The sequence below is a fragment of the Sarcophilus harrisii genome, chromosome 5, assembly GCF_902635505.1.
Source record: "Sarcophilus harrisii chromosome 5, mSarHar1.11, whole genome shotgun sequence".
Lineage (NCBI taxonomy): Eukaryota > Metazoa > Chordata > Mammalia > Dasyuromorphia > Dasyuridae > Sarcophilus > Sarcophilus harrisii.
Window position 1 is genome coordinate 174,675,117 of NC_045430.1, and position 26,949 is coordinate 174,702,065.

At 34.0% G+C, this 26,949-nt stretch overlaps 1 protein-coding gene and 1 long non-coding RNA gene across 3 annotated transcripts in view; one reads left to right on the plus strand and one right to left on the minus strand.

Annotated features, from left to right (window-relative positions):
* Positions 1 to 26,949, minus strand: part of GRM8 (glutamate metabotropic receptor 8) — a 927,338-nt gene that overhangs the window by 118,221 nt on the left and 782,168 nt on the right. The window contains exon 9 of the mRNA XM_031938983.1: positions 8,291 to 9,226. Coding sequence (XP_031794843.1) covers positions 8,291 to 9,226 — 936 coding nt within the window. The remainder of the gene's footprint in view (positions 1 to 8,290; positions 9,227 to 26,949) is intronic.
* Positions 1 to 26,949, plus strand: part of LOC116419369 — a 42,412-nt gene that overhangs the window by 1,630 nt on the left and 13,833 nt on the right. The gene's annotated exons all lie outside the window — the stretch shown is intronic.

Sequence of the window (26,949 nt, forward strand, 5' to 3'; positions counted from 1 at the left end):
AGTCCAAAACGAATGCATCCAGGAGGGCCTTTCCCAAAGACAGTCTGTCCTCTCTGAGATCCTTAAATAAAGGAGAAGTTCATGATTACACCAATCAATCAGAGAGGAGGAGGTTGCTAATGAGAGAAGAGCACCCAGGATGATTAGGTCAAGCAGGATGATGAACTTTCCCAGTGATAATTTATGATGGAGAGGGGGCTTCAAAAAGCAAGGGTAGTCAGAAATGAGAATGTTTAACCTGGGATCAGGGACTGACCTGAGATGCCTCTGTATGTGGATGACATTTAGAAAAGGATTTAAATTTAATGCAGGGTAGTTCTCATATGCATTATGAGTTTTGAATTTTTTGATATTTTAAACTTAAATGACTCAAATCAAATTTGATTCATCCATAGAAACCGTGATGCAGCAATATCACTGCAATTCTAACCAAATACCTGATATCTAATGTTTTATAGAAAAAATTATAAGTACTACATTTAAAAAAATGATAGATTTGTATAGTATTGTTTTTACACGTTCATATAATTCAATTAAATGGAATAATTCTACAATTAATCATACAATTTCATTAAGTACAATTTTAAGTAATATATTTTATCATAATATACCAGAAAAGTTTTTAGTTTATGTGTTCATTATGCCTGCTGCTTTTTTAAAAATCTAATTCAATTCAATATGGATTTATTAAAGCAAATGCAACAAATAATACCCTGGAGTAGAAACTATAGAAATAATGACATTTTTAAAAAAATCTTAATTTTTAAAGAGATTACTTTCTACTTAAAAAGGGAAGTAAATACAAGAAAATATTAATAGGGAGAAAGCACTAACAACTAGTGAAATCATTAAAGGTTTGTCATGAGAGCTGACAATTGAGTTGAATATGAAGGAGGCTAAGGAAGGACTCTATCGGGCAGAAAAAAGGAGAAAAATTTATTTTCAGGAATGGTGGATGACTATACAAATTCATGAAGAAACAAGAAAAAGTGGTGAATTTGTGAAACAACAGAAAGTTTACTTTGTATGGAAAAATAGAATGTGAGGAGAGGAAGCATGAGCAATATGTGGTCACAAGAGGTAGACTAAGATAAATTTTAAATGTCAAAGTGAGATGTTTTATTTATTCTAAAAGTGATAGGGAGCCATAGCAACAACTAGAATAGGGGAATTATATGAACAAACCTATGCTTAATTCAAAACACCCAAGAGTGAAGCTGCATTTTGTCAGTCATAGAATCTAGAGGTTTCTTTGTTGAAGTTTTCACAAGTATCTATCCTTGAGGCAACTTTTAAGTATAGCTGATGACATTTTTTGAGATTTGATGCAGGGAAGTGTCTTTGGGCCGTTATTGATCATGTGTTCAACTTCAAAAGAGAAAATCTTTCTGCTTTCTCTAACTAGGTTCTCACTAGAGCTATTAGCTTCATTTGACACTATTATGCAAAACATAGCTGTTTTCAAAATTGGTGAGCTGATTTTTATTCACATTGAATTTTTCATCCCTTGATCCTGTACTACATTATTCCCTCATGGTAATGAAACTCTCAAAGTTTTTGCTTAGATGATGGTTAAAATGCAAAGCCATAGAACAATCCTGAGTCCAGTTGGGTAGTTTGGAGTAAAATGGACTTTCTGGAAGGCTAGAATTAAAATGCTTTTTTATTAACTTCCCAACTGTCTCAGGCTTAGTTTCCTCTTCTGTAAATACAATAATAGCACATATTTCACAAGGTTGTGAAGATCAAATAAAATAATATCTATGAAGCACTTGGCAAAGTTAAAACACTGTGTGATGTTAGCTATTCTCATCTTTATCTCACGAAGAAGCCTCCCTTCTCCCTCCTCCCCCCAATTACCCTTTATCATATAAAGGATTCCAATCATCACTAGAAAGTTCTTATTTTATTTTGCTTTGTTTCCTTTTGCAAGCCACATTAAAAAGGGTGAGATATAAGGTGACTATGAAATAATAAAATATTTAAACATAGAACACTCATTTAATTCAATTCAACACATGCTAACTAAGCCTTTCCAAATGAGTACTGCTATTCAAGGTAGCCCCATAGAGAGCTCACAAGCAACTGGATCCAGAATCTAGGCTCTGCCAGTAACTGGATATGAACTTGGGCTTCAGTGCCCTACTTGTAAAATACAGATAATAATACATGTTCTGCCTACCTAGTAGAGCTATTGTAAGGATTAAATGGGAAAATACAAAGCATTCAGTGACCATAAAGTTCTATGTAAATCATAGCTATTATTTAATGATACTATTATGTTTCAAAATACTTCTGGAACTACTTTATTAGAATTAATTTCTGAGATATTTATCTGTAATGAGAAAAAATGAATTTCACTAAATTAGAATCCCAGAACTGGAAGTGACTTAGGAAACCATTCAGCCTACTTCATGGCATTACTAGAAACTCCCTTATATCATATGCTACAAGGAATCATCCAGCCTTTACTTGAAAGCTTCTGCTCTAGGCAAAGCCAAGGAAATTCATTTCATTTTTGTCGGTGGTCAAAAGGAGGGAGGGAGTCATTGTTGCTTTCCCCAAGACTTTTTAATACCTTCTACCCATATGGATTACTCATTTCACCAGACTCCTCTCTGTCCTTTAGCCCCTCATGGGGGCCACACACTTTTAAATATCATTGACTTCAGAGTGAAGCTCTCTAAGGCTAAACAAAACAAATCTCATCCTTCTTAGCTTTTAGATACTTGGCATGTTCTCACCCATCCAAAAGCTGCTCTGCTCCACCTCTAGACTAAACAACCTTAGTTTCTTCAGCTGATTTTCATAGAACATCCTTTCCAAGCTCTTCACTCTCCTAAAGTTTTCTTCTTTTTTCCCCCTAGATGAAATCCCACTCATCAATATCCTTCCTAAGATATGATGCTCAGAAATGAACACTGATTCAGATAGATTCTGACAAGAACAAATCTTCCTTATTCTTGACATTATCCCTCTCAGTTAAGCCTTTCCTTACAAAAGCTTTGTTTTGGCTACTATATCACCCTTTGGTGATGACTCTGATACATATTGACTCTGATGAGACATGTCCTTTGGTAAGTCTCTAAGACTATAGAGTGATGGTGTGAATGTGCATTGATCAAGAGACTTTATAGGAGTTCCCTATACTAAATCATATGTCCAATGCCTTTCCCCTATTGATTCAAATCGACTGTGAAACCCACTAAACTTCCAGGTATATCATCTATTTTGCTTATATTAAATCCTCTTTATTTATACATGATGAAATTCAAATCACATCTATATTCTCTGTATTTCCCTTTTTCCATGTCTTTCTCCCTTTGTGTCTTGCCATGTCTGGCTGACTTTATATCTCTCTGCCTGTCTCTTGTCTGCATATCCATCTCTGTGTCTCTCTGAGACTGTCTCTTTTTCTTTCTGTTGTCTTTCATTCTGTGTGTCTGCCTCTGTCTTTATACTTTGCCTCTCTGTTTCTCTTTTTTTTCTGTCTCCATCTCTCTTTGACTATTTTCTTTTCTATTTATTTTTGTTTTTCTCTGCTTCTCTGTCTCTCTCTCCTTCGGTATTCAATTTATCTGTTCCCTATTCTCCTCTTCTACTTCCAAATTAAAAGCACTTTTTCTTTCTCTTTTGCACCTCTGAACCTTTCCAAGATATCTTGGGGTATACTGGTTAGCTTTCTTTCTTAATGACCAGGCTTTAAACCAAAACCAATTTGATTCTCATTGGCCACCAATCAGTTCTAGGCCAAACCTCATTTGGTCAAATTGGATAAGTAATTTGTTCAAGAACTGGTAACTATACCAAGACTTTATTCCATTTCTTCAAATGGAATTTCTTCATTCTGTCAAACCACAGATTGACTCAGATTAAATGTAAATAGCATCATTTTTGCTTTGGCCAGAAACCCTGAGGGTCTTCCTCTCCCAGATTCACTCATTCATTCATTTATTTATTTAGATTTTTTTTTACTAGGTGAAAGATCCTTTGCCTCAATTTTGCCTCAGTTGCTACCTAGCCTTAATTAGTGAATGGGTGTAGCTTCAATCAAACTGAGTCCTGTTGAAGACCTTAACTTTAAAAGGCCAAGTATCCCATTGCTTCTAAGGCCATCTCCAGTTGTCCTGATCTATATCTGGCCACTGGATTCAGACGGCTCTGGAGGAGAGAATGAGGCAGGCGACCTTGTACAGCCCTCCCTTACTTAAATCCAATTCATTTGCATACCATGGCATCATCTCCATGATGCCATGGTCTTCTTTGGGAAGTAAAGACAAACAACAACAAAAATCATCACTGCTATTCCCAGTTGTGGAATCACCCCTGACTTCTTACTCTTTCATAAAATACACGAGGGACCAGGATGTAGATTCATTTGTATGCTGATTATCTGCTGTTAAATTGATTAATATTGGCAACATATTGGCTAAGCCTAACAATGCAAATCACTCTAAGTCAAATAATTAAATTACAAAACGAACAAACATGTTAGAATTGGAAAGCACTTTAAAGAACATTTAAAGATCATTTTGTCAATAAGATAAAGGAGGCTTAGAGAAGTGAAAGAATTCTTCCAGGGTCATGTAAAATTTTTTTAGATGAAAAGGGGTCACAAGTGGAAAAAGTTTAAGAAGGTTTGCTTTAGATGGCTGTAAGTGATGACAGAGATGAATCAAAATTGATAAAATGCATTTAGAGTTATTTTAAAATGTATATATTTTTTCTTCTTCCCTTTGTTTGAGGAACAAAAGAAAAAATACCATCCTGAAGCATGCGGAATACTATCTCTGAATAATAGTGATTAAGGGCCTTAGGCAGAGAAGAGTATTAGGTGGGAAATTTGAAAGCATGGTTGTTGTTTTTTTTTTGAATCACATCTAATTTTATTATATCAAACACCTCAGAAGAAGAGCCTTAACTATCTTATAACTTTGGCACCTTGATATATAACTGGTCCATGTCTGAGCAAACCCTGTTTCTAGCTAAATAATTTAAAGACTTGATAATCTACTACCAAAGTTCCTGGTACTCTCTCTCTCTTATTCATCTCTTTGGTCATTGTTTCATTCAACCAAATTGTATGTGTAAAAAAAAATGCTTGTTCCAATTAACATTAACGTTTTATAATGGCTGTCTTCAGAAAAGTTCTGTATTAGCTAAAGAAGAAAAGTCAACCTAACCATATTCTGACTCTTCTTCTCCATCTCCATCTTCCTTTCTTGATATCTCTGTCTCTAACTGCCTCTATCTCTTTCTGTCCCTATTTTTGTCTCTGTCTCAAATAACGACCACTTTAGTTACTAAAAAAAAAAAAAAAGAAACTTTCATAGCATGTTTGAATTACTATGATGAAGTCCAAGAGTCTTATTCTAGAGATACATGTTATTTACCCAAAAAATGCATTAAAAGAAGAAACTGAATAACAAAACCATCTTATTAGCATTTTAATTTTCCCATTTTTCTCCTGGAAGTTATTATATAAAGATTAGGAGTAGCCTATAATTTCAAAAATAGAAGAAAAAATTGGAAGAAAAATTCACATAAGTATTCAAATTCTGGAGATTTCAACTGTTTTCAAATGTTCATTCTTCTATAATATAGGAAAGTAAGTTACTTATTATTGAATTTTTTTGTTATTGCAGAGTTATGTGAGCAGGGAGCTACTCTTCAGCTCAGATAAAGGTGCCTTACTGCTTAAGATGAAGTCTATGGTGATAGATTTAGAGCTGGAAGAGAACTTAGGGATGAGAGAATCATCAATCTAGAATTAGAAGGGACCTTAGAAATTATGCAATTCAGAGGTTCTTAACCTGGTACCTGGTACTTGTTCTGTATAATATGTTATGGTATATTATATAACATATATATATATATATATATATATATATATATAATATGTACATATGTATGTGTGCATATATACCTGAATATTTATATATATGTCTATATCTAGGTAAGAAATTGGCAAAACACAACAGTAATGTGCCAAGAAAACCCAAATGGGGTCGTGAAGAGTTGGACATGACTGAAACAACTGAACACATGTGTATATATATATATATATATATATATATATGTGTGTGTGTGTGTGTGTGTGTGTGTGTGTATGTATGTATTGTGTAAATACACATATATGTATATGTATGTGTATGTGCATGTATGTATATAAAATTTGCCTTTATATACATGGACATATATAATCAAGGTAATATGGTACCAGAATGAATAAATAAGCAAAAGGTAAGAATTAATATAACATATACCTATATATATATTATATGTAATATATATATATATATCAGTTACTAGTTCAATCTAGCTGCTTTCCTCTGTAATCCTATGTTTTATATTTTATGCTTTTAAAAACATATCTCCATGTGACTTGCCAGAATGCCAAGGGTCCTTGACACACAAAAATATTAAGAATTCCTGTTGTAGTACAATGCTTTCCTTTCATAAAAGAGAAAATTGAGGACCCCAGCATTTAATTATTTGACTAAAGTTATTATCTTTCAGGTCCAGCCTGAATTTGAACTCAGTTCCTTTGACTCCCAAACCAGCATTTCCATTAAAGCATACTTCCTTCTCAAGCCATTGGTAAATATACATTCATAATGTCTAAAATTTTTAAAAGGACTGAGAGAGAATAACTGAATGAGAGAGAGAGAAAAAACTAAAGTTAGCTAAGTGATTTGTTTAAGAACTGGTAACCATACCAAGACTTGATTCCATTTCTTCACTCAAACCACAGATAATTTCCAATACTTTCTTTGAAAGCTATATTTTGGCACAGCTGTCATCAAAAACTTGGTATATAAGGAAATACATGTGTACAATTTATACCAAATACAATTCTGACTCACACATTTCTCTCCTAAGTCAAACACAGAAAGAAAACTTAGATCAAATACAGGGTTTTTTGCTTTTGGTTTTTTTTTTTGTTTTTGTTTTTGTTTTTATTACTTTTTATTTGAGCAGTCAATGATTGTGCTTTCCTTTCCTCCACAAGGTCACCCAAGTCATAGATAGTGGATCCACAGTTGATTTGACCTATTCACAGCAAGCTTGCTAAAGTCATATTTTTTTCCTTATAAGAATATGGTTGAAGTTAACAAAGATCTAATAAAAGATGACAACTCATAGCAATGAGCTCTCAGTGCCCCCATCTAGCTATAGTTTTCTAAATTAGCTGGGACTTAAGAGTCTTGCAGAGTCTCACTTTAAAGGTTGCTAAAGAAGCATTAATTGGCCCCAGGATGTTCTTCTACTTCTTTACAACTTTTAATAGTGAAAAGAACAATTTTATAGCTGTTTAATTTAAAGGAACAATTTACTAAAGGAATAACTATCATAGGGAGATATTTTATGTCTTTTTTTTAAATGATGTTCTACTTTCAAACTGGACACCTAAATTTTTTATTTCATGGTCCTCATCACCATTTCTTTTCTATGGACGTGTAATTATTTCGTTCCAGCAGTGTAATTATTATTTTTTCAACTGTGGATTTCTTTTCTAGAGTTGTTGGGAGAAGAGTGGGAAAAAGAAAAAAAAAATAGTTTCGGCTCCTCTCAAGGTAGGTTGAATTAAGAAGCTCAGCTCCTGAGATAGTACAAACTCTTGAATATCCCACTTGCTTTTATCATCTTTTCTTTCCTCTTTTCCTTTTCCTTCTTTTTATCTTACCAAACACCTATAGTTGCCGACTAGAAGAAATGAGAATGAAAAGTAGCAAGAAAGAGAATTCAACAGTTTTTTTCTTTTTTTTTTCCCCACCCTGCATCCTCACCCTATTATCTTAATGAGACAAGGAAAAGGAAGTACAATAATTATCAGCACCACCATCACTACCAGTGTAAGCAAATTTCCCCTCTGACTTCAGAAATGCAAAAGAAGAAACTTTTGCTTAAAGTAGGACATATCTGGGACTTAATGAATTCGAAGTTACTTCTTACTCTTCCCTCCTCCCAGTCAACCCCAATCTTAATTTGGAAGAGCACAATTACTTTAGAGATAGAAGCCTGGGGAGAGGCTTGCAGAAAGTATAATCTATCAATTTTCTAGTCTTCCCAACAAGAAAGTACATTTCAATATTCTTCATGGAAATCTTGCTTATCCCACTCACTTTTCAGGGCACTGTGACCCTGAAAGATACGTATAATTCTAAGTAAGCCTAGCATGAAGTGAAGGACCATGAAAGAATATAAATGAGCTTAGGAAATGCAAGAGAGTATGACCACGGAAGAGAAGAGAAGGCAAATACTTGGTGGTTCAGTTTCTCACACTTACCTTTTCTGCTGACTGTGCTGTACCAAAAAAGATGGGAATAAAAGCTAACCAAATGATGCACGTGGTATACATTGTAAATCCAATGGGTTTCGCTTCATTGAAGGTCTCTGGGACACCTCTGGTTTTAATGGCATAAACAGTACACGTGACCATCAAGAGGATACTGTATCCGAGTGAACAAATAAGCGACAGGTCAGAAATATCACATTTGAGCACCCCTCTGGCATTCTCGGGATCCTGTGTCCTCTGTTCGCCATAGTCAATGATGATATGTGGGGGGTCCACAGCAAACCAGACAAAGACTCCCAGAAGCTGCAAGGAGATGAGGCTGAAGGTGATCACCAACTGGGACGCCGGGCTTATAAACTTGGGAGCTGTGACGGATTTTTTTCCTTGTTCAAATATCCGGTGGATTCTGTTTGTTTTGGTCAGTAGGGCTGCGTAACTGAAACACATGCCTAGCCCCAGAAAGATCCGCCGGAAGGAGCAGATGATTGTGTCTGGTGCGGCGATCATTAAAAAAGTGATCGAGTAACAGAGGAAGATTCCGGTCAAGAGCACATAGCTTAGCTCCCGCCCAGACGCCCTCACGATTGGAGTGTCATTGTAGCGGACAAAGGTCAGGATGACAAAGGTGGTGGCGATGATTCCCAGGATAGCAATGAACACGGGCACTACTGCCCAGGGAGAATGCCATTCCAACTTGATAATGGGAATGAGCTGGCAGCCTGTGCGGTTGATGTTGGGTCTTTGATCCAAAGGGCAAAGTTCACAAGTCAGTTCATCTACCTGGTAATGATAACCTTCACACCGCTCACAATGCCAGCAGCAGGGGACTCCTTTGACCGTTTTCTTCCTTTCCCCAGGCTTGCATGGCAGACTGCAGACAGATGCCGGATGAGTATGCTCTCTATTAGCCCACTGCATGTCTTCCACCTGTAGGTATAAAAAATTAATGAGCCTTCCATTTTTCCCCCATTTATAATATCCTAATCCTAGCCACAGGTTTATAATAAATCACTATGGGCTGACAGTACAAATACAGTTTACCATAATAAGAAACCAGTTTCTTTCCCTTATATTGACTTTATGAAAGTGTTAAATGATTGTGTCCAATAAATCACTTGTGTCATCAGCCTGATGAGTGTCATTAGTTTCCATTTACTCCTCAGCTGCTGACCAATCTGACGTTTGGAGAAAGATTTATCGACTCTGATGATGTTTTAAACAAAAAATATTAGTCCCACAGAAAGAACTTTCAGGGGCTCATCACATGGAACTAAGTGACAGAAGTTCTGAAATATTTAATTAGGAGTTAAATGTATATACATAAAGATATGAATTCTATAACTATATTTTGGAAAACACAAAGCACAGTGTCCAAACTTCAAAAAGAAATAGCCAAAGAAGGATCTCTTAACTTTGGCCATTTTAAAAGTCCATTCTATCCATAGAGGAAGCTAAGCTTTCTACCTGTTATCAAAACACAAATTTCCCACTTCTGCATGTCACTTCCATGAAACTAATATGATGTTATGCTGATATCAAAGAGTTTTAACCCTTTCATCACCCATATTTTTGCAGGTTATAATAGATATATTATTATATATTATATTGCTGTATATTATTATATATATAATATTATTTAAACTAATTTACACACACACACACATATGTCTTACTGGGCCTTTTTGTTGGGGAAGGTATCAGCCATATTTCTAACTATATTTCACTTGATTCATTCCTTACCCTATCTTCTCTGAAACCACCTTCTCTCTTTTCCTAACTCCACTTGTGGAATACTGAGCAAACCCATGGAATCTTTGTTCCTGAAAGGGGGCCAATTTTATTCTTAGGACAATGAAGAACTGTGAGATTTGATCCTTAGATTCTTAATTAACTTATTACCCTTAGCAAGTTACTCAGTTTCCCTATGCCTCAGTTTCTTCATGTGTGAATCTAAAGGTTGGATTTGGTAACCTTTAAAGCCCCTTTAAACCCTAAAAATATGATCCTATAATCGACTTTTCTCTCTTCCTGCTAATTATCTCTGTAAATTACCTTGGCTGCCATAACCCTCTGAGAGTTGTCTTCTCCTATCAGAATGTAATCACTTTAAGGGCAAGGACTTTATTTGATTTTGTCTTTGTGTCATCGGTTTTTGGCACAATTACTGAAAATAGTAATCACTTAATAAATTCTCATTCATTCATTCATTATGTGGATTATAAAACTAGACCCATTTTGGAGCTGCTACATGTCTAAATGATAAAACTGAAAGACAGGATAGCATTATTTTACCCTTAACCAAAAAATAATTTTTCTTCACTAACTCTGACATGATTGGGCTGTTTCATTTTATGTCTTTGTATCTCCAGTGCCTAGAACAAATTAGGCACTTAATAAATGCTTGGTGATAGACCAATACTGCCTATAAGTCCCACATCAGTCATTCTTTGAGCTTAAAACAATGAAGGTCTTTATTGAAACAAAAATGTCATCTAGGAAACCATTAGTTTAATAAATTTGCTAGCCAGTCATATTACATACAGGGCCTTTAAAAAAGTATTGAGATGCTGGAAAGGAAGAATTTGTTTTGGGAAGTTAAGAAAGAACCAAAACATTTGGCACTATGAGAGAAGGAAGTCTTGGGGGATGTGTCATGGCAGGGGTAACATAGAATTTAAAGTTTTATTGTATAAGGGAGGAAAAATTAAGAGTTTCATAGTACAAGAGAAAGTTGCCAGAAGGAAAAAAAGAGGGGGTTGAAAGTGTACCTTATGGATTATGTACAATTCAAGAAAAAAATAATTTATCATGCAGCTTAGTGCTGTAAGCAATAAAACCTTGTTATGCTAATAATAATAATATGACAATTATAAAGCAAATATAATGTGATGTAATGTAGACTAAAATAAACACAATCCACATAACAATAAGTATATGAGACCAAATCTGAATGGAACTTCCTGACTCCAGGTCCAATGTTCTATCTTCTGTACCACTACTATTCTGTAGCAACACATTAGGGAAAAATGTAGCAACAGATACTATGTAATAAGGAATATCCACCACAATTATACACAGTGCTTTCCATTTTCCATGACTATCTAGCTTCCCTGATTCCTGTTTCTTACCCATAGCGTTAATACATAGCTCTGTTTATGCTCAGAAACCCATATATTTCTTGGTGGCACTGAACCTTATTTGGGAATTGGATGAAATAAAAAGAGGAAGTATAAAAATTTTATCCACTATGTAAAACTGTAATAGGACGTCCTACCATTCTAACAATGTTCTCCAAGGCAGAATGGAAAAGTGAACTCTGAATTTTTATTTCATGAGTATAGTTGATCTGCTTTATGTGACCACCACAAATAATAGGGCAATGTATTATAACTCAATTAATTTTCTCATTTTAAATATTCTGAAAGGATATTTGCTTATAGAAATCCATTAAATTTTTAGGAATCAATATTGTAACCACATAGTGGCTTCTCTCAAAATTGGTGAGAAAAATTGAGTGTCCAGTGAGTGGCTAAAATATTGACTTTATGCTTTAATGGACCCTTATACATAAATAAAACACTATTTTCTGAAGCTTAATGTTTCTGAGATAATTATTTGAATACCATAATTACATTTTGGATGGAGGTGCTCTATAATTTTGTGTTATTTGTGCCAAACCAAGGCAGCAGTCCATTTATGCCACTGTTAGAAAAAGAAAATAAATTTGTTAGCATATTATCATGTTTTTTCCTTGGGAGATTCTCCTGATTTCAATGTTTATTAATCATTAAGAATATAATCTGTATTTTCCCCTGGATATACTCCCATTTGTCCTAAAAAATATCATTCTTCCCCTTAATAGCATGAAGGAATTTCTTCAAAAATTGCTATAATTTTCCTAACAATGAATTCATATTCATAAATAGAATTCTTAAAATGCCTGCCAATTATAAATAAGATTTCAAAATTAACTTATAAATCATTAAGCATTTATTAAACACCTACTCTATTCCAGGAATAATACTAGGAGCTGAAAATAAAAAAAAAAAATGAAATATCCCTTCCCTAAAGGAAGTTACTTGCTAATTAGGAAATACAAGTATTAATATTAATTATATTCAAAATAAATACAAGGTATTTTGGTGAGGAAGGCAGTAATAGGGAAAATCAGAAAAAGTTTCATATAGAAAGTGATATTTGAACTGGGACATTTAAGCTACAATATTTATTATTTGATCTTAATTGCAATCATTGGAGTTTATCAAATGAGGTTATAAAATAATCAGATATACTTTATGAAAATTATTTTAGCAGTTGTGTAGACAACAGAATGAAGAATAGAGAGATTTGAGGAAGGCCAACTAAAGCTCGTACAATTATCCAAAAAGAGATATGCAGAAGGTAAAACTAGGGTGGTAGCCATATGAATAGAGAAAAAGGGGACAAATGCAAAAAATGTGGTGGAGATAGGAAAAGCAAGATTGGGTAACTATTGGGCTAGGTAAGGTAAGGAAGAGCAAAGAGTTGGGATTAAGATGGAGTTAGCTGAATAGATAAGAAACTCAGAAGGGATATTCTGACAAAAAGAGGATTTTAAGGTAAATAATATGGATTGTTTTGAACAGATTGAATATGAAACACCTACCATCTGTTAATAAACATTTAGTGCTTACTCTATGCCAGGCATTATGCTATGTGCTGAAATTTAAAAAAAAATGCCACAAAAGACAGTCCCTGCCCTCAAAGAGCTCACAATCTAATGGAGGGGACAATGAGCACACAAATATCTATAAACAAACCATATACAGGACAAGTAAGAAATAGTTAAGACAGGGCAAACACTAAATTTAAGAAAGCTTGGCATTTTGTAGAACAGTGATATCAAATTCAAACAGAAACTATACCTAAGGATCCATGCAATCCAATATTGATTTAGAAAATATTTTATTAAATTCTATTTTATTTTTAAATTTTATTTTGTTACATGTTTGCTATCTATATTTTAATCTGATTCAGGCCACTGGGGAGGCAATAGGTCCTACCAGTTGTGTGTTTCATACCTCTGCTATAGCAAATAGAAAAAGAACATTGATTTAAAATTGTTGAATATTTAGTTGAAGATGTACAACTATAGTTCAGGAAAATGATTAGGACCAGATACATGGCACTTATGCACATAGAGATGATAATTAAATCCATGAGAGGTGGTGAGATCCCCAAATGAAAGACTGTAAAGAAAAAAAAGAGAAGAGGATAGAGAGCAAAATCATGGGGGAAAACCTCAGTTTTGAATCACTGCATGGATAAAGAACCAGCAAATTAGACTGAGAAGTAGCCACTCAGGTAAGAAGAGAAACAAGAGAAAGGAGTGTCATGAAAATTCAGAAAAGAGGTATTACAAGTTTAAATTTGACAGGCCAAAAACAAATGATTAATGAGCAAACACCATTAGATTGACAATTAAAAGATCACTGGTTACTTTGGAGAGAGCAGTTTTAGTTGAATGTGGTTGGAAGTAAAATTACAAAGAGGTGATCTCATACCAAGTAATGTTCTACAAAAAAATTAGCCACTAGTGCTCCCTCCTTTCTTTCTATCCCAAAGCCAGTTTCATTCATCCATGTTTTACTATGTACCAGGGCTTCTTAAATTTTTTCCTCTCATAACCCATTTTCATCCAATAAATTTTTCCATGACCCCAGATGTATAGGTATATAAAATAGTATACAAATCAAACATTTTCTGATAATAAATCATAATTCTGTGACCCTCACATTCAGATATGTGAGATCCACAGTTTAAGAAGCTTTATATATGCAACTAGTCTTACTACTTCCTGGCAACCATAAATTCACCCATAGGGCTGAAATGAAAGTTCTGGTCTCCCCAGCTGATCACCCATTGGTGAAAGTTTTGGAAGGAGCTTTCAATTACTGTTAATATTTCCTTCTCATTCCCAATTCCATTTCATCTGAAATTAGTTACATTTGGGATCAAAAAAATCATCATTCATTGCTGTCTTGGGGTGTTTGTTATCATTCAATTCAATTATTCAATCAATTCCATGATTCATTTTGTCTTCCCATTTGTTGTTACTCAGTTGTTTCAATCACATCTAACTCTTTGTGACCCCACTTGGGATTTTCTTGTCAAAGATAGAGGATTGGTTTGCCATTTCCCTCTCTAACTCATTTTACATATGAGAAAACTGAGGCAACCAGGGTTAAATGACTTTTGTAGGATAACACAAGAAATATCTGAGGAGGATTTGAACTAAAGTCCAGGCCTTAAACTCTATCCACTGTGCCACCTAGTTGCCTAGTCTTTCCAATTAGTCAATTATAAACAATATAAAGCATTTATAAAATTCTGTTGCCAGACTGTTATTGTAGAATAACATGCATGCAGAGACAGAGAGAATAAGAGAGACAGACAGAGAGACAGACAGATAGAGGCAGTGATAGAGATTAAGATTGATTTTGTGTATAAGTAGATTTGTTTCCTTCCAAAAATGCTCAATTGCTCCAGAAGACTAAATCTAGAGCTACTTTTAATTATAATTGTGTTTGCTTGATCCTCTAATATATTCACAAGTGTAGTTTTAATAGGCCACTTTCTTTGGAAGATGTTTTCTTTTATCTAATAGAAATCCTTATAATTATAATTCTCAATACTCAAGTAAAATTTTTATTTAATATTATAAATCTATTACTACTTCATTCCCTGATACCATATATTGCCTTAAACAATGAATTTACATATAAGACAGACATACTCAATTTAGTTATACCTTTCTTAATTAGCTCTTTTCATCTTTTCTATGAATCATTTAAACTTGATACTTTTTTATGTTCATTTCTTGTTTATGTGTCCAGAATATCCACGTCACCAAACTTTGGTGACAAAATTATGTCTGTACATGATTATCTGATAAACTGTGTTTGAGTAGAATTTTCTAAAAAAATCATCAAAAGAATTTATTAAATATTTACTATCATGAAAGAAGTTAAGATATTGAGATGAAAACAAAATAATCTTCCTTCCCTCAGAAACTTATTCTTAATTTATTTCATATAATTTCATACAATTAGGTTGTCAAGTCAATTAACCCAGAGTGGACATTCAGTGAAATGAGATCAGTCTATCAGTGTTTTTAATCAGAAAGATGATTATATGACAAAATATTATAATGGTATGGTTCAAGTCTTCATTTTTTTCTAGGTTCTTTAAAATAATGGATTTTGCCTCTTCTAACCAGATGATCACATAGCCATTCCCTCGTTGAGTGCCATGAACACTATACTTAGTCAAAAATAAGGAAACAGTTTCCTAATCTATAAATCTAAAGGCTCTGTTGCTCAAAATCTTTGAATAGCTACACAATTCTAAAGGTACCAAGCTTTGAAATGTAGGGAGATTCCCCTCTGGTTTAAACTCTGATTCTATTCCATGTCCCAGATGTGTCATATACACCAGATCTATGACTCTCTTTTAAAAAGCTCAAGATTTCTTTTATGTTTTGAAAGCTGATTTGCCCTGACATTTTATTGTACTAACAGTGAAATCTCTACCTCTTGTTCAGCAAGATTACAAACCACGTGAGCCCACTGGCAGTGAACATCTCTGCAACTTTGCCCAAAGGGCTGAATTCTCTTTGTGCTCACTCACTCATTCAGAGACTGAGTGTATAGCCAAAAACCAGTATGACTGAATTCAGCTACAAAGGACTCTAGCTAGTAGTTTAAATACATTTGTGGGTATATGTGTACATGATAATAATAGTAACTTTGACTGTATTCTTCACTTGTTGACTAGCTATTTCTACCCATCCCATAGTAGTACTATGATGATCAAATGTGTGAAAGTACATAAAAATGCTTTAAAACGAGCCAGCTACAATATAAATGTAAGCTAATATTTCTGTTGTTCTGAAGCAGACAGCCACATTATCTTTTCAGCCTGCTCCCACCTCAAAGTCAGTTGCCTCTGACACATTGCTTGCATGGTTCTGGACAAGTCCCTTAACCACTCCTTGCTTACAATTCTCTTAAGACTTCAAATTGTAGAGCAGAATCTTTTGTCATTTATCATCCTTCTCCAAAACACCTTACTGAAATCACAAATGGTGGACCAAAAAAGACACTTTCTTTGTTTGTTTTTCTTTTTCCCTCCTCACCCTCCTTTCACAGAATACTGGTTAATGTAAATGAAGATTCTGATACAGTTAAGCCACTTACTGAGATTGGGTCACTGGGGGAAGCAGCAGGGAAGGCCCCTGCCAGGGAAGAGACCAACTAGGCTGTGGCTGCTGATGATAGAACAGGTATCATTTGGTAGTAGCTTCTTGTTTTAACTAATTATTCTTGTTAACTAGTGCTAAACAATTATTTCTTTTTGCTGTAATGGAAGTGCTATTAGAGCTTTTTAAATTTCAGCACTCTGGACAAAGTTCTGGTTACCTTACCTTAACCTTTTAACTACCTTGAATATATGTATATATGTACTAAATCTATATAAATGGTTAGATAGATATATTACATATATTACTATTTGTCAAAGGTATGTAAATGTTGCTATGATTAATATAATAAAAATTCATTTAAAATAAAAACAAAAAAAGAAAGATTGCAAATATGTCACTTTCAGATATGCTAGATAAAGAGTTCATCTCAATCAAACTGCTTGCTGAAGGGGAATTTAGACAATGTGTGTTTTTTTCACCTTCTAAGTCATATTTCATATTCGTCCCATTGATTCTCTTTCATTTTCAATAAAATTTGCCAACTACATGTTTTCTATCTATATTGTTCCTATGTCTAGGTGGTTTCACATCTCTGAAATGTTGTTCCTCTTTATGTCTACCTTCTAAGATGCTATCTTCTTTCAAAGCACAGCTCTGCTGCCTCTTCCAACATGAGGCCTTCCCTAGTTATCCCTCATGAAATGATTCCATGTTATTTTCTGTGTACTTTATATTGTCAGATGTGCATTTTGTTTTCCCCTAATTTGAATGTAAAGTCCTCAAGGGCAGAAATCATTTGTTTGTTTTTAGATCTCCAGTACCTAGCATGGTGCTTGTCACAAAGCATTTTGAATAAACATTTGTTGAACTGACTTCAATTTATCTGTAATATCAGTGAAACAGAATTAGTTCCTTTTACATGAAGCTTTACTTAGTATGGACCACTGTTTGCTAATTTAAATGCTATGAAAATAGTAAATGTTTTTCCTTGAAAAGAACTGGCCAATGAGTTACCATTGTTCTGTTTCATTAATGATTATCTGCTTAATGATGAAAATTAGAATTTCAAAGTATTTCTTTAAACAAATTTCTTCCATTAAAAGACTAATGCATTTGAATATCTACTGTGAAAAAAAATGACAAGGTTTTAAAGTAGACATTAAAAGAATCTGTGTGTGAGATTTTTGCCAAGTAGTACTGAGATTTATTCAAATTTATGATCCCAAAATTCAATATATCAGCTAAATCATTAAATATGAATTAAATGCCATACAAAGTAGTAGCATAGAATAAATAGTGCTAGTCTTTTATGATCATTAAAACAGAATTAAATTTAGCCCTTCATTTCTAATAACAAAACTGGAAGTTAATGGCATGAGAATAAGCTTAAGACCAACTATCTTTACTGGCAGTTATGTGGATTATTACGAACATCCCTTTTCCTAATGTCTACATTTCTCTAGTTTTGCCTTCATTAATTTAATTATTAATGCAACTAGAATCTAAGAAAACCCATTTAATGAAATTATGAGAAGGCATTCTGTGAACACATCTTTCCCTGCCCTCTTACATATATCTCTGTTAAAATTCCATCTTCTGAGAGAAGCCTTCCCCTGTCCCTAGTAATATTAGTGCCATTCCTCTGTTAATTATTCTCTTTATATATAATTTGTTCATAGTTGTTTGCTTGCTGCTTCCAAGATTAGAATATGAGCTCTTTAGGGGCAGACACTGTTTTGCCTTTCTTTGCATTCTTAGCACTGAGACACATAGCAATGCTTAATGAAAGTTTATTGATTTGACTTGGAAGGTCTATAGAAATAGGTCTACCCATTGAAGAAATAAAGGCTCTCTACCATATCCCTGGCAGACAGTCAACAAGTTTCTGGTCAAAGACTTCCTGGCATGAGAGAACATACTGCTCCATGAGGAAAATCTTAGCCAATATGTTAGATATTCCATTGTTTAATACAGGACCCTTTTCCACTGGAATCTATTTCCAAATTATCTTACTGAAACTATAGTCTAAAGAAGGACACAGGAGAGTAGAGAGAGAAGGGATGATAAAACATAAATGATAAAGAAAAAAATATACTCTGCTTATCACTGAGTATTAGATAGAAGGATCAATGGGAAGAATGTTAACTAAAAGTGAGTTATTTCATTCATTCAAATAATGTTTCTTAGATACCTGTGATGAAGCTATAGTGTAGTATGCATTTTGGTGGGACTTAAAAGAAATATAATTAAAAAATTAAAATTAACATCCATGAAACAATTGGAGAAGAATGGAATACTAAGTAAATGTGTTATTGGTGTTACAGGTCATAAGGACAATAAATCTTTTAAATAGGGGCAGATTAGTGTGAGATATTAGAGAAGGCTACAATGAAGGAAATAGGAAGATGAGTTGAATCTAAATAAATATAATGAAAAAATAGACAATTCTAGGAAAGGGAAATTATATGATCCAAAGCACATAAATGTGCTGTCTGTGGCAGAATGTCAATTCAGTTCAACAAAGTCTTATTGAGCACTAGGGGATTATGGAAAATAAAGATGAAAAATCGAAGTAAAAACATCATGGTGTACCTCAAGAGTCAGGCAAGTGGATTTGGTCTTAATACATAAGCAATCTTTAACAGAGGACCGACTTGAAGGAGGAAAAAATAAAAACTTGCTACAACATCATCTTCATGTGGACAGGGCATAATTTTATCTGAACCTCATTTTCCTAGGACTTAGCAAAGTGATCTACAAATACTCAGACAACTAATGCTTTTATGTTGAAAATAAATGAACTGGAAGGATGCTTTGGAAAGTACTTTGCTAGCAAATCAGTAAAAGGATGCAGAAAATCTAGAAAACAAATCCAGAAAATCCAGAAAAAAAAAAAAAAAAGATGATCTGGGCTTAGGTAAAGGTAATGGCAGTGGGAAAAGGTGAACATACTTCTTCTACTTCTTGGAATTCTTAGCTTTCTTCAGGGATCAATCAGTTCAGACGCCATCTCCTAGAGAAATTCCTTCCTGAACTCCCTAAACATGTCATCTCTCCTGTTTCAAAGTATTTTATATTTACTTAAAGGAGAACATTATTTTCCCAAAAGAATGTAACCTCCTTGAGAGCAGGAGCTGTTTTCTATTTTTGTCTTTCTATCCTTGTACCTAGCATTATATGTTGCACATGAGAAGTATTTAATAAATATCTATTTTTGTTATTAATCCAAAAAATACTGTGAAGCAGTAACAAAATGTAATGACTGTATTCTGTAAAGGACAAATTATATATGAAATTTTTTCAGAGTTGGAAAGTTGGAACTATAATGGCACAAAAATAATAGATTTAAATTTTTTAAAGTAATAGATTTATTTCAGTTAGTTTACCATAAATGGTTTGTATCTTTCAAGAACTTTTAATGATTTTGAATTATCACAGGTCCCCTCTAAGTGGTAATTTGGGTGAATGATGGGGAATGCAGCACAATACCATCTTTAAAGATAAGCATCTGGAGGACTTATCGGAAAGCTCTCTTCAAATTGAACTTTGTGCTAGATTTCTTCACAATATATGTAGAGTAAATCTGTGTGTTGAGGAAAGGGGAACACCACAATTATGAGGGCACCATGTGACTGATATATAAGGCACCTTAAGGAGTCGTTGGTACCAAAGACATAGAAAGAATCTGATCATATAATATTGAAAAAAAAATGACTGAAGACTCCTAATGACCAACAAGTTAAATGACTGCTTTACCATCTATACAAAAGCTTCATGAGAGCTATTTTTGTGCTAATCAAAGGCATCCGCAATGAGGGGATGAGTATGGAACAAATTTTATTGTTTTTATTCAGTCATGTCTGATTCTTCCTGACCCCATTTAGGATTTTCTTGGCAAAAATAAAGGAGTGGTCTAATTTTTTTTTCACTCTAGCTCATTTTACAAATGAGGAAACTGAGACAAACAGGAGTAAGTCAGTTTTTTGCTCAGTGTGGCACAGTTGGTAAATACTTGAGGCTGGATTTGAACTCAGTTCTTACTGACTCCAGGCCTAGTTTTCTATTCACACAGGAAATAGAAATTCTCTATCCAAAAGGACAAATAATATATATTATTCAAATCTCAATATGTATTTGGATGGACAACCTAGAGATTTTTTTAAAGAAAGACTTGAGATTAACACATTGAACAGGAAGGAGAGAATTAGCTGGATGATCTAAATGAAACTATAAACTAAAATTTGTTTAGGAATATATCAAGTTTCCCATGAAAAAAGGAAACATTTATTACATGCCTACTACATATCAGAACTAGGCTAAGCACTTTTAAATACTATCTTATTTATTCCATAAAATAACCCTAAGAGATGAGTGCTATTGTTCCATTTTCAATTGATGAAATTGAGGCAAACATTAAATTATTTGCCCAGGATCACTCAGCCAATATATATTTAAGACTGGATTTGAATTCAGGTCTTCTAGTCTCCAGGACCAGCATGCTATTCACTATACCACTTAGCTCCCATGAAAGCAACAACTCATCTTTTTTTTTTTTTTTTTCCTAACTTCACTGGTGTTTCTATATGGCAACTAGACATGGAGTATAACCACCTCCAAAGAAATAAAAATGAGTAACAATCAGAAGGCAGAGGAAAGATTGATGTTTAGGCTAATTTCTGAGCAGGTTCCAACATAGCCCAGTGAAAAAACCTGAAGAATAACTAGAATAAAATATGTCATCAAGAAACTGTGGTAAGAATAATGGAATAGATTGACAAGCAGAGTGTTCCCCAGATAACCCTAAAATGTCAGAAAGAAAAGTCCACTAGAAGCTTGGCTGGACTTTTCTGTGGCAAGCATATGGGAACATGTTTTTAAAAATCATTTAAGAGAAGGAAGAACAGAAGAATTATGATCTGTATCATTAGAGAAAACTCCCTAGTGAATGAGGTCACCAAGCCGTTAGAATATATGAGTGATAATAAAATAAGTACTAAATTATGATAAACTTTTAATATACACTAATTATATTTTTCTAATCTGCATTCTTCTGCCATCCACTAATCACCCCTACACCTACACTAGCATTTAATAAACACAAACAAATGTTTATAGATTCAAGTACATATTGTCTTCTGCAATAAATGGCTCTGGTTAATTTTCTAAGTAAAAACATATGGAAGGCTATCCTAGGCCATATTATCAGCGTAAAGAATTCAAGCACTGTGAGTTCTTGTGGTCTTGTTGTGGTCTTCAGTTGCCTTTGTAGGGCCAGATCAAATGATTTCATCGACCTTATAAAACCCATGGATGGAACATCCTCCACTCCTGATCTAGAGAAAAAAAATTAGTCTTCTAATAGGCATGGCACATGATAGATGGTCTAAAAATCAGGAAGACTATAGTTTCGATTCTACTTTAGATAATTTCTTAGCTCTGTAGTCTTTGGCAAGTCACTTTAGTCTGCCTCAGTGTCCTTATCTACAATATGGGAATAATAATAGCATCTACTTCCCATAGTTGTTGTGAGAATCAAATGAAACAGTATTTATGCAATGATTTTCAAACTATAAAGTGCTATAAAATATAACTACTATTATTGTTATTTTTAATTACTGTTGTTGCTGCTCTACTCCTCATAGAATTATGAACAATGGGCAGATGTGGCCAAAAGACAAAGTTCAGTCTAAGGGAGATGTTAAGAATAAAGTTACTATGCTGAGTGAAATGAGCAGAACCAGGAGATCATTATATACTTCAAGAACAATACTATATGATGATTAATTCTGATGGACATGGCCATGTTCAGCAACGAGATGAACCAAATCAGTTCCAATGGAGCAGTAATGAATTGAACCAGCTATATCCAATGAAAGAACTCTGGGAGATGACTATGAACCATTACATAGAATTCCCAATCCCTCTATTTTTGTCTGCCTGAATTTTTGATTTCTTTCATAGGCTAATAGTACATTATTTCAAAGTCTGATTATTTTTGTACAGCAAAATAACTGTTGGGACATGTACACTTATATTGTATTTAATTTATACTTTAACATATTTAACATGTATTGGTCAAACTGCCATCGGGGGAGGGGGTGGGAAGGAGGGGAAAAATTGGAACAAAATGTTTGGCAATTGTCAATGCTGTAAAATTACCCATGCATATAACTTGTAAATAAAAAGCTATAATAAAAAAAATAAAAATAGTGATGTCATTTCCCAAATTATTTTCATAGGCCATCTTTAATAATTTTCTTCAGATCCCATTAAAAGATACAAGATAAAAATTGATCCATTTTTAAAACTTGGACAATATTTTTTAACTAAATTGGTATTACCCATCTTGTTTATTAAACCTTTCCCACTTGAAAAAAAAAAAGAATTAAAGTTGCTTCAAAATGGATATTTCTTAGTAGAGATTGTGTTTCCCCTGAACAGGAAACTGTCTGAATGGCAGTTTTTCGGAAAATCTGGATGATCATTGGCTGGAGTTAAAGAAGGGATTCTTATTCAAGTAAAGGGTAAATGAAATGGTTTCTTCCAACTCATAGATTAGGTAATTCTGATTTGGGGCAAGGGGAGAGTAGGAACAAAGGTTTTCATTCATTTTTACTCTTTAAAATCAGTACTCATATCTTTCTGTTGCTTTTGCTGTTCCTTTTCCCCCTTGCAGTTACCTCCATTTTTCACATTACTATTGACCCACAAATATTCAACACAACTAAATTACTAAAATCAAAAGACAAAAGAGAAACCTATATGTTTAGGTTCCCACATCTTTTGTGTAACATGCATTCCTTAATGTTTATCTAGGACTTCAAGAGTCTGTTATTATTATTTTTTTTAATCAGCTCCCTGGATGAAGAAAATGTGTCATTTAGGGATTAGTTTTTATGAAGAGTTCAATGGAGATTTATGCTATGTTATAGGTTTCACTGAACATTCTTGTAAGGTAACTTAGTATATTAATTAAAATATAACACACATCATGTTCCCAAAATATAATTCCACAAAATCAAATGGGTATTTGATGCAGTAAACCAATTAAAAAGTTGCCAATTCTGTCATATCATAAATGCTTATTATTATTGTCCCAAATGCTAGACTTTGAAAGAGGCTTTATTATTGTTGTTTTTGTTATAAAAATACAAGCTTTGTGAGAAGGACCTATGTCATTTGTTTAAATGTTGCCTAGTGCCAAATAGTGTCTGAGAGATGTTAGCAATGTATTAAATGATGTTGGTTGATTATTTAGATGACTTGGGAGTCATTTTATGTTCATTTTAAAAACCTTGTGCATGCTTTTCATGAAAAGTAGAGGTTCACTTCAAAAGAGTGTGATGTGGATTTAACAATTATCTGGGAAATTCTGTACTGGTCCACATAATGCAATAATGCCTGCATCAAGCTATTGAAGGGATGCTGATAGTTAATCCATTTTCAAGAGATGCTTACAGCTCCTTCCATAATGGCTTACATAGTTGGTCGACCCTGTGACAATAAGCAATATTCATAGTCATATTATTCTATCCCCTATGACTCTTCAAATGATTTCCCTCATTAAGTCTATGTCTCTGAAAGGATCTATATGATTTCAGAAATATTGTAATGAAAAAGATAGATCTGAGAATAGTGCTTGGGCAGTTAGGACAGAAGAAAAGATACATGGTTTGCCCACTGCAGGGCTGACCACTGGCTAACTACAGTAGTATAAAATTTGTCTTTTTGGTGTTCATTAATCACTCTTTTAACTCTCGGCTCTGCTGTTGGGAAAGATACTTAATCTGATCATCAATTTTAGACCATTACATTAAATAATCAATAATAGCTAAATGGATTATATTAAGGAGAGAGTCAGCAAGAAAAAAGGGACCTTGATTAAGTCAGAAGACCTGATTTCATTATTTACTGATCATGTTATATAACTTTTCTTTTCTCAGTTTAAAATGATTACAATAAAAGTTTCATTATTTCAGAAGGTTGTTTTGAGAACCCTGCCTTCTCAAAGGTTACCAGTGACTTCCTTATTGACAAACACAGTAACTCTTTTTCTCAAAATCATCATATTCTTCAGTGTCTATATCATTTTATGCTCTTATCCTTTTTCATAACCATTTCATGTCCCTGCCCAATGCTAAGTTTTTCTTGGCAGTTTCTTTTTCTTTCTTTCCTTTCTATTTCTCAACCCTCGTCCAGAGTCCTTATTGCCTCACATTTAATTTATTTTAATAGTATTCCAAATTGCGTCCTTACTTGCAATATAAATCTTCCCCTTTCAAACTATGGTGAAAATTTTTTTCTTTCTAGAAATAGTTTTTTCCCCTTTTAATAATTTGATATCTTATTTTAAAACCTTCCATTATTAATACATATTGAAGAAAATTAAAATTAATTAGCTTGGCTTACTGTCTTCTGAGCCACACCTATCTCTAGAAATTTATTTTGAAGTATTCCACTAAGTAGCTTTGTACTTTATTTAAGCTAGTGTTTTATCCTTTAGCCAGTTATGCCTTGGACTTTTCTACTTATCTCCATGTACTAGTTAGTGTTGTTTTCTTCATTCAGAATGCTGTGATATCCATTTCTGCCTATATAAGCCCTATTCATACTACTTCAAATCTGTTCATCTGCCACTAGATAATTTTTTTAAAACAAAATTTACTGAAAGCTTATTGCTGGGCACTGAAGATGAAATGACAAAAAACAAAATTGTTCTTTGAAGAAATTTGATCGTGTAGGGGGAATACAAGAGGCACAGAAACAGGGAAATACTATGTACAAAGCAATTTCAAAAGGGAGAGTACTAACAACTGAAGGGATTAGAACACAGAATTAGAATAATTAGATTGTAAATTCCTTGAGGGAAGGATCTTTTTCTTACACTACATGTGTCAGTCTTATAGTTCTAGGTTCCTAAGTATTAACAGAATTAGATTAAATTGTAAGTAAGAGAGACTTCTGGTAGAGTAGAGAAGCACTCAGATGAACTCTCCCAATATTCCCTCCAAACAACTTAAAAAAAAAAAAAAAAAAAAAAAAAAACACCTCAAACTGAATTCTAGAGTAGCAGAGCCAACAAAAGATTGGAGTGAGAAACTGTTTTAGCCCAAGAGAACTTAGAAAGTCAAAGAGATCTATGACACAGGGATGGAGGCTAAATTGAAGTTCATTGATGAAAACTAGTAATGGGACCAGCAGGTAGTGTTAGAAACAAACTGACTCTGAAAATCAGGTAACAAAGAAATTTTATTGAGAAAGTCCAGAGGAATTGGACATTTCTGACCAGAAGTAGACTCTGCCTTTCTAATGGGAAGGAGAACTAGGTACAGAAGCAGACAAGCTATGTGTTCTTAGTTTGTTGCAGTTCCCTCACACCAGTGAATGGATTAGGGTTACATCATTTTTTACATTCTATTCCTAAACTTATCCCTCTCTCCTTGGCCATATATCCCATGTTCTGTTAATGAAGTTCTAATTCTATGCAAAGTGTGTCAGCCTATATATAGAAGTGCAATAAAGAAAAGCCTTTTCCAGGTTCTTGACCGTGGTCAAGTTTCTAGTCTAGTTTCTAGCCTAGACATATTTACCAAAAACTTGGAGTCAAGTGAGTCTCTTCTTCTGAAAGATCATTGGTCAGAGATAGTAATTTTCTTCCATTACCCCGAGGCTTACAAAATTATGTGGAAATGTATCTGCTCAAGGTTTTGGAGCTATCAAAAATTAACCATTCTGTGGAAACTTGACTTTAAGTTTTCTCTCAAAATGGCAACAGAATTAGCAGCTTCAGGAGCCTCTCAAACCAGAAACACTAAGAGATTCTGACAACAGAGATTACAAGGAAAAAAAAATACAATCAATAAAGAAAGAGATCCCAAGAACTTCTGGAAATCAAGATGGTGGAGAAAAAAGTAAATTGCTGTAACTCTCCTATATTCAACTTCGAAAAACCATGAAATAGCACCCCAAAACAAATCCTGGAACAGCAGAGCCAGAAAAAAGATAGGGTGAAACAATCTTTTAGCCCAAGAAACTGAGATTAGAAAGGGCTATCTCACGAGTAAAATGGAACACAGTCCAGGATAAGAAGCCATCCAGAAAGATAGCAATAAGCCCCTCATCATGCCAGCAGAAAATCCTGAGCCCCAACATGATGTAGCACGTAAATACCAGCACTAGGACACTACACATGCCTCAGCATGCCAAGGGTACTTGCAAAGTCCAGTTCTGACAACCACCACGTGCTTTAATAGTAGTCTTAGGCAAACAGGTATATTCCAATGATCAGACCTCCCAGCACAGCCCCAGGAAAACAGGTGACCTTTAGTGGCTAGACCTCCACAAGCTTCAGTGTAGCCCAGGGGAAATGGAAAAACACCCACCAGCCCCAGCACATGACAGACACCAC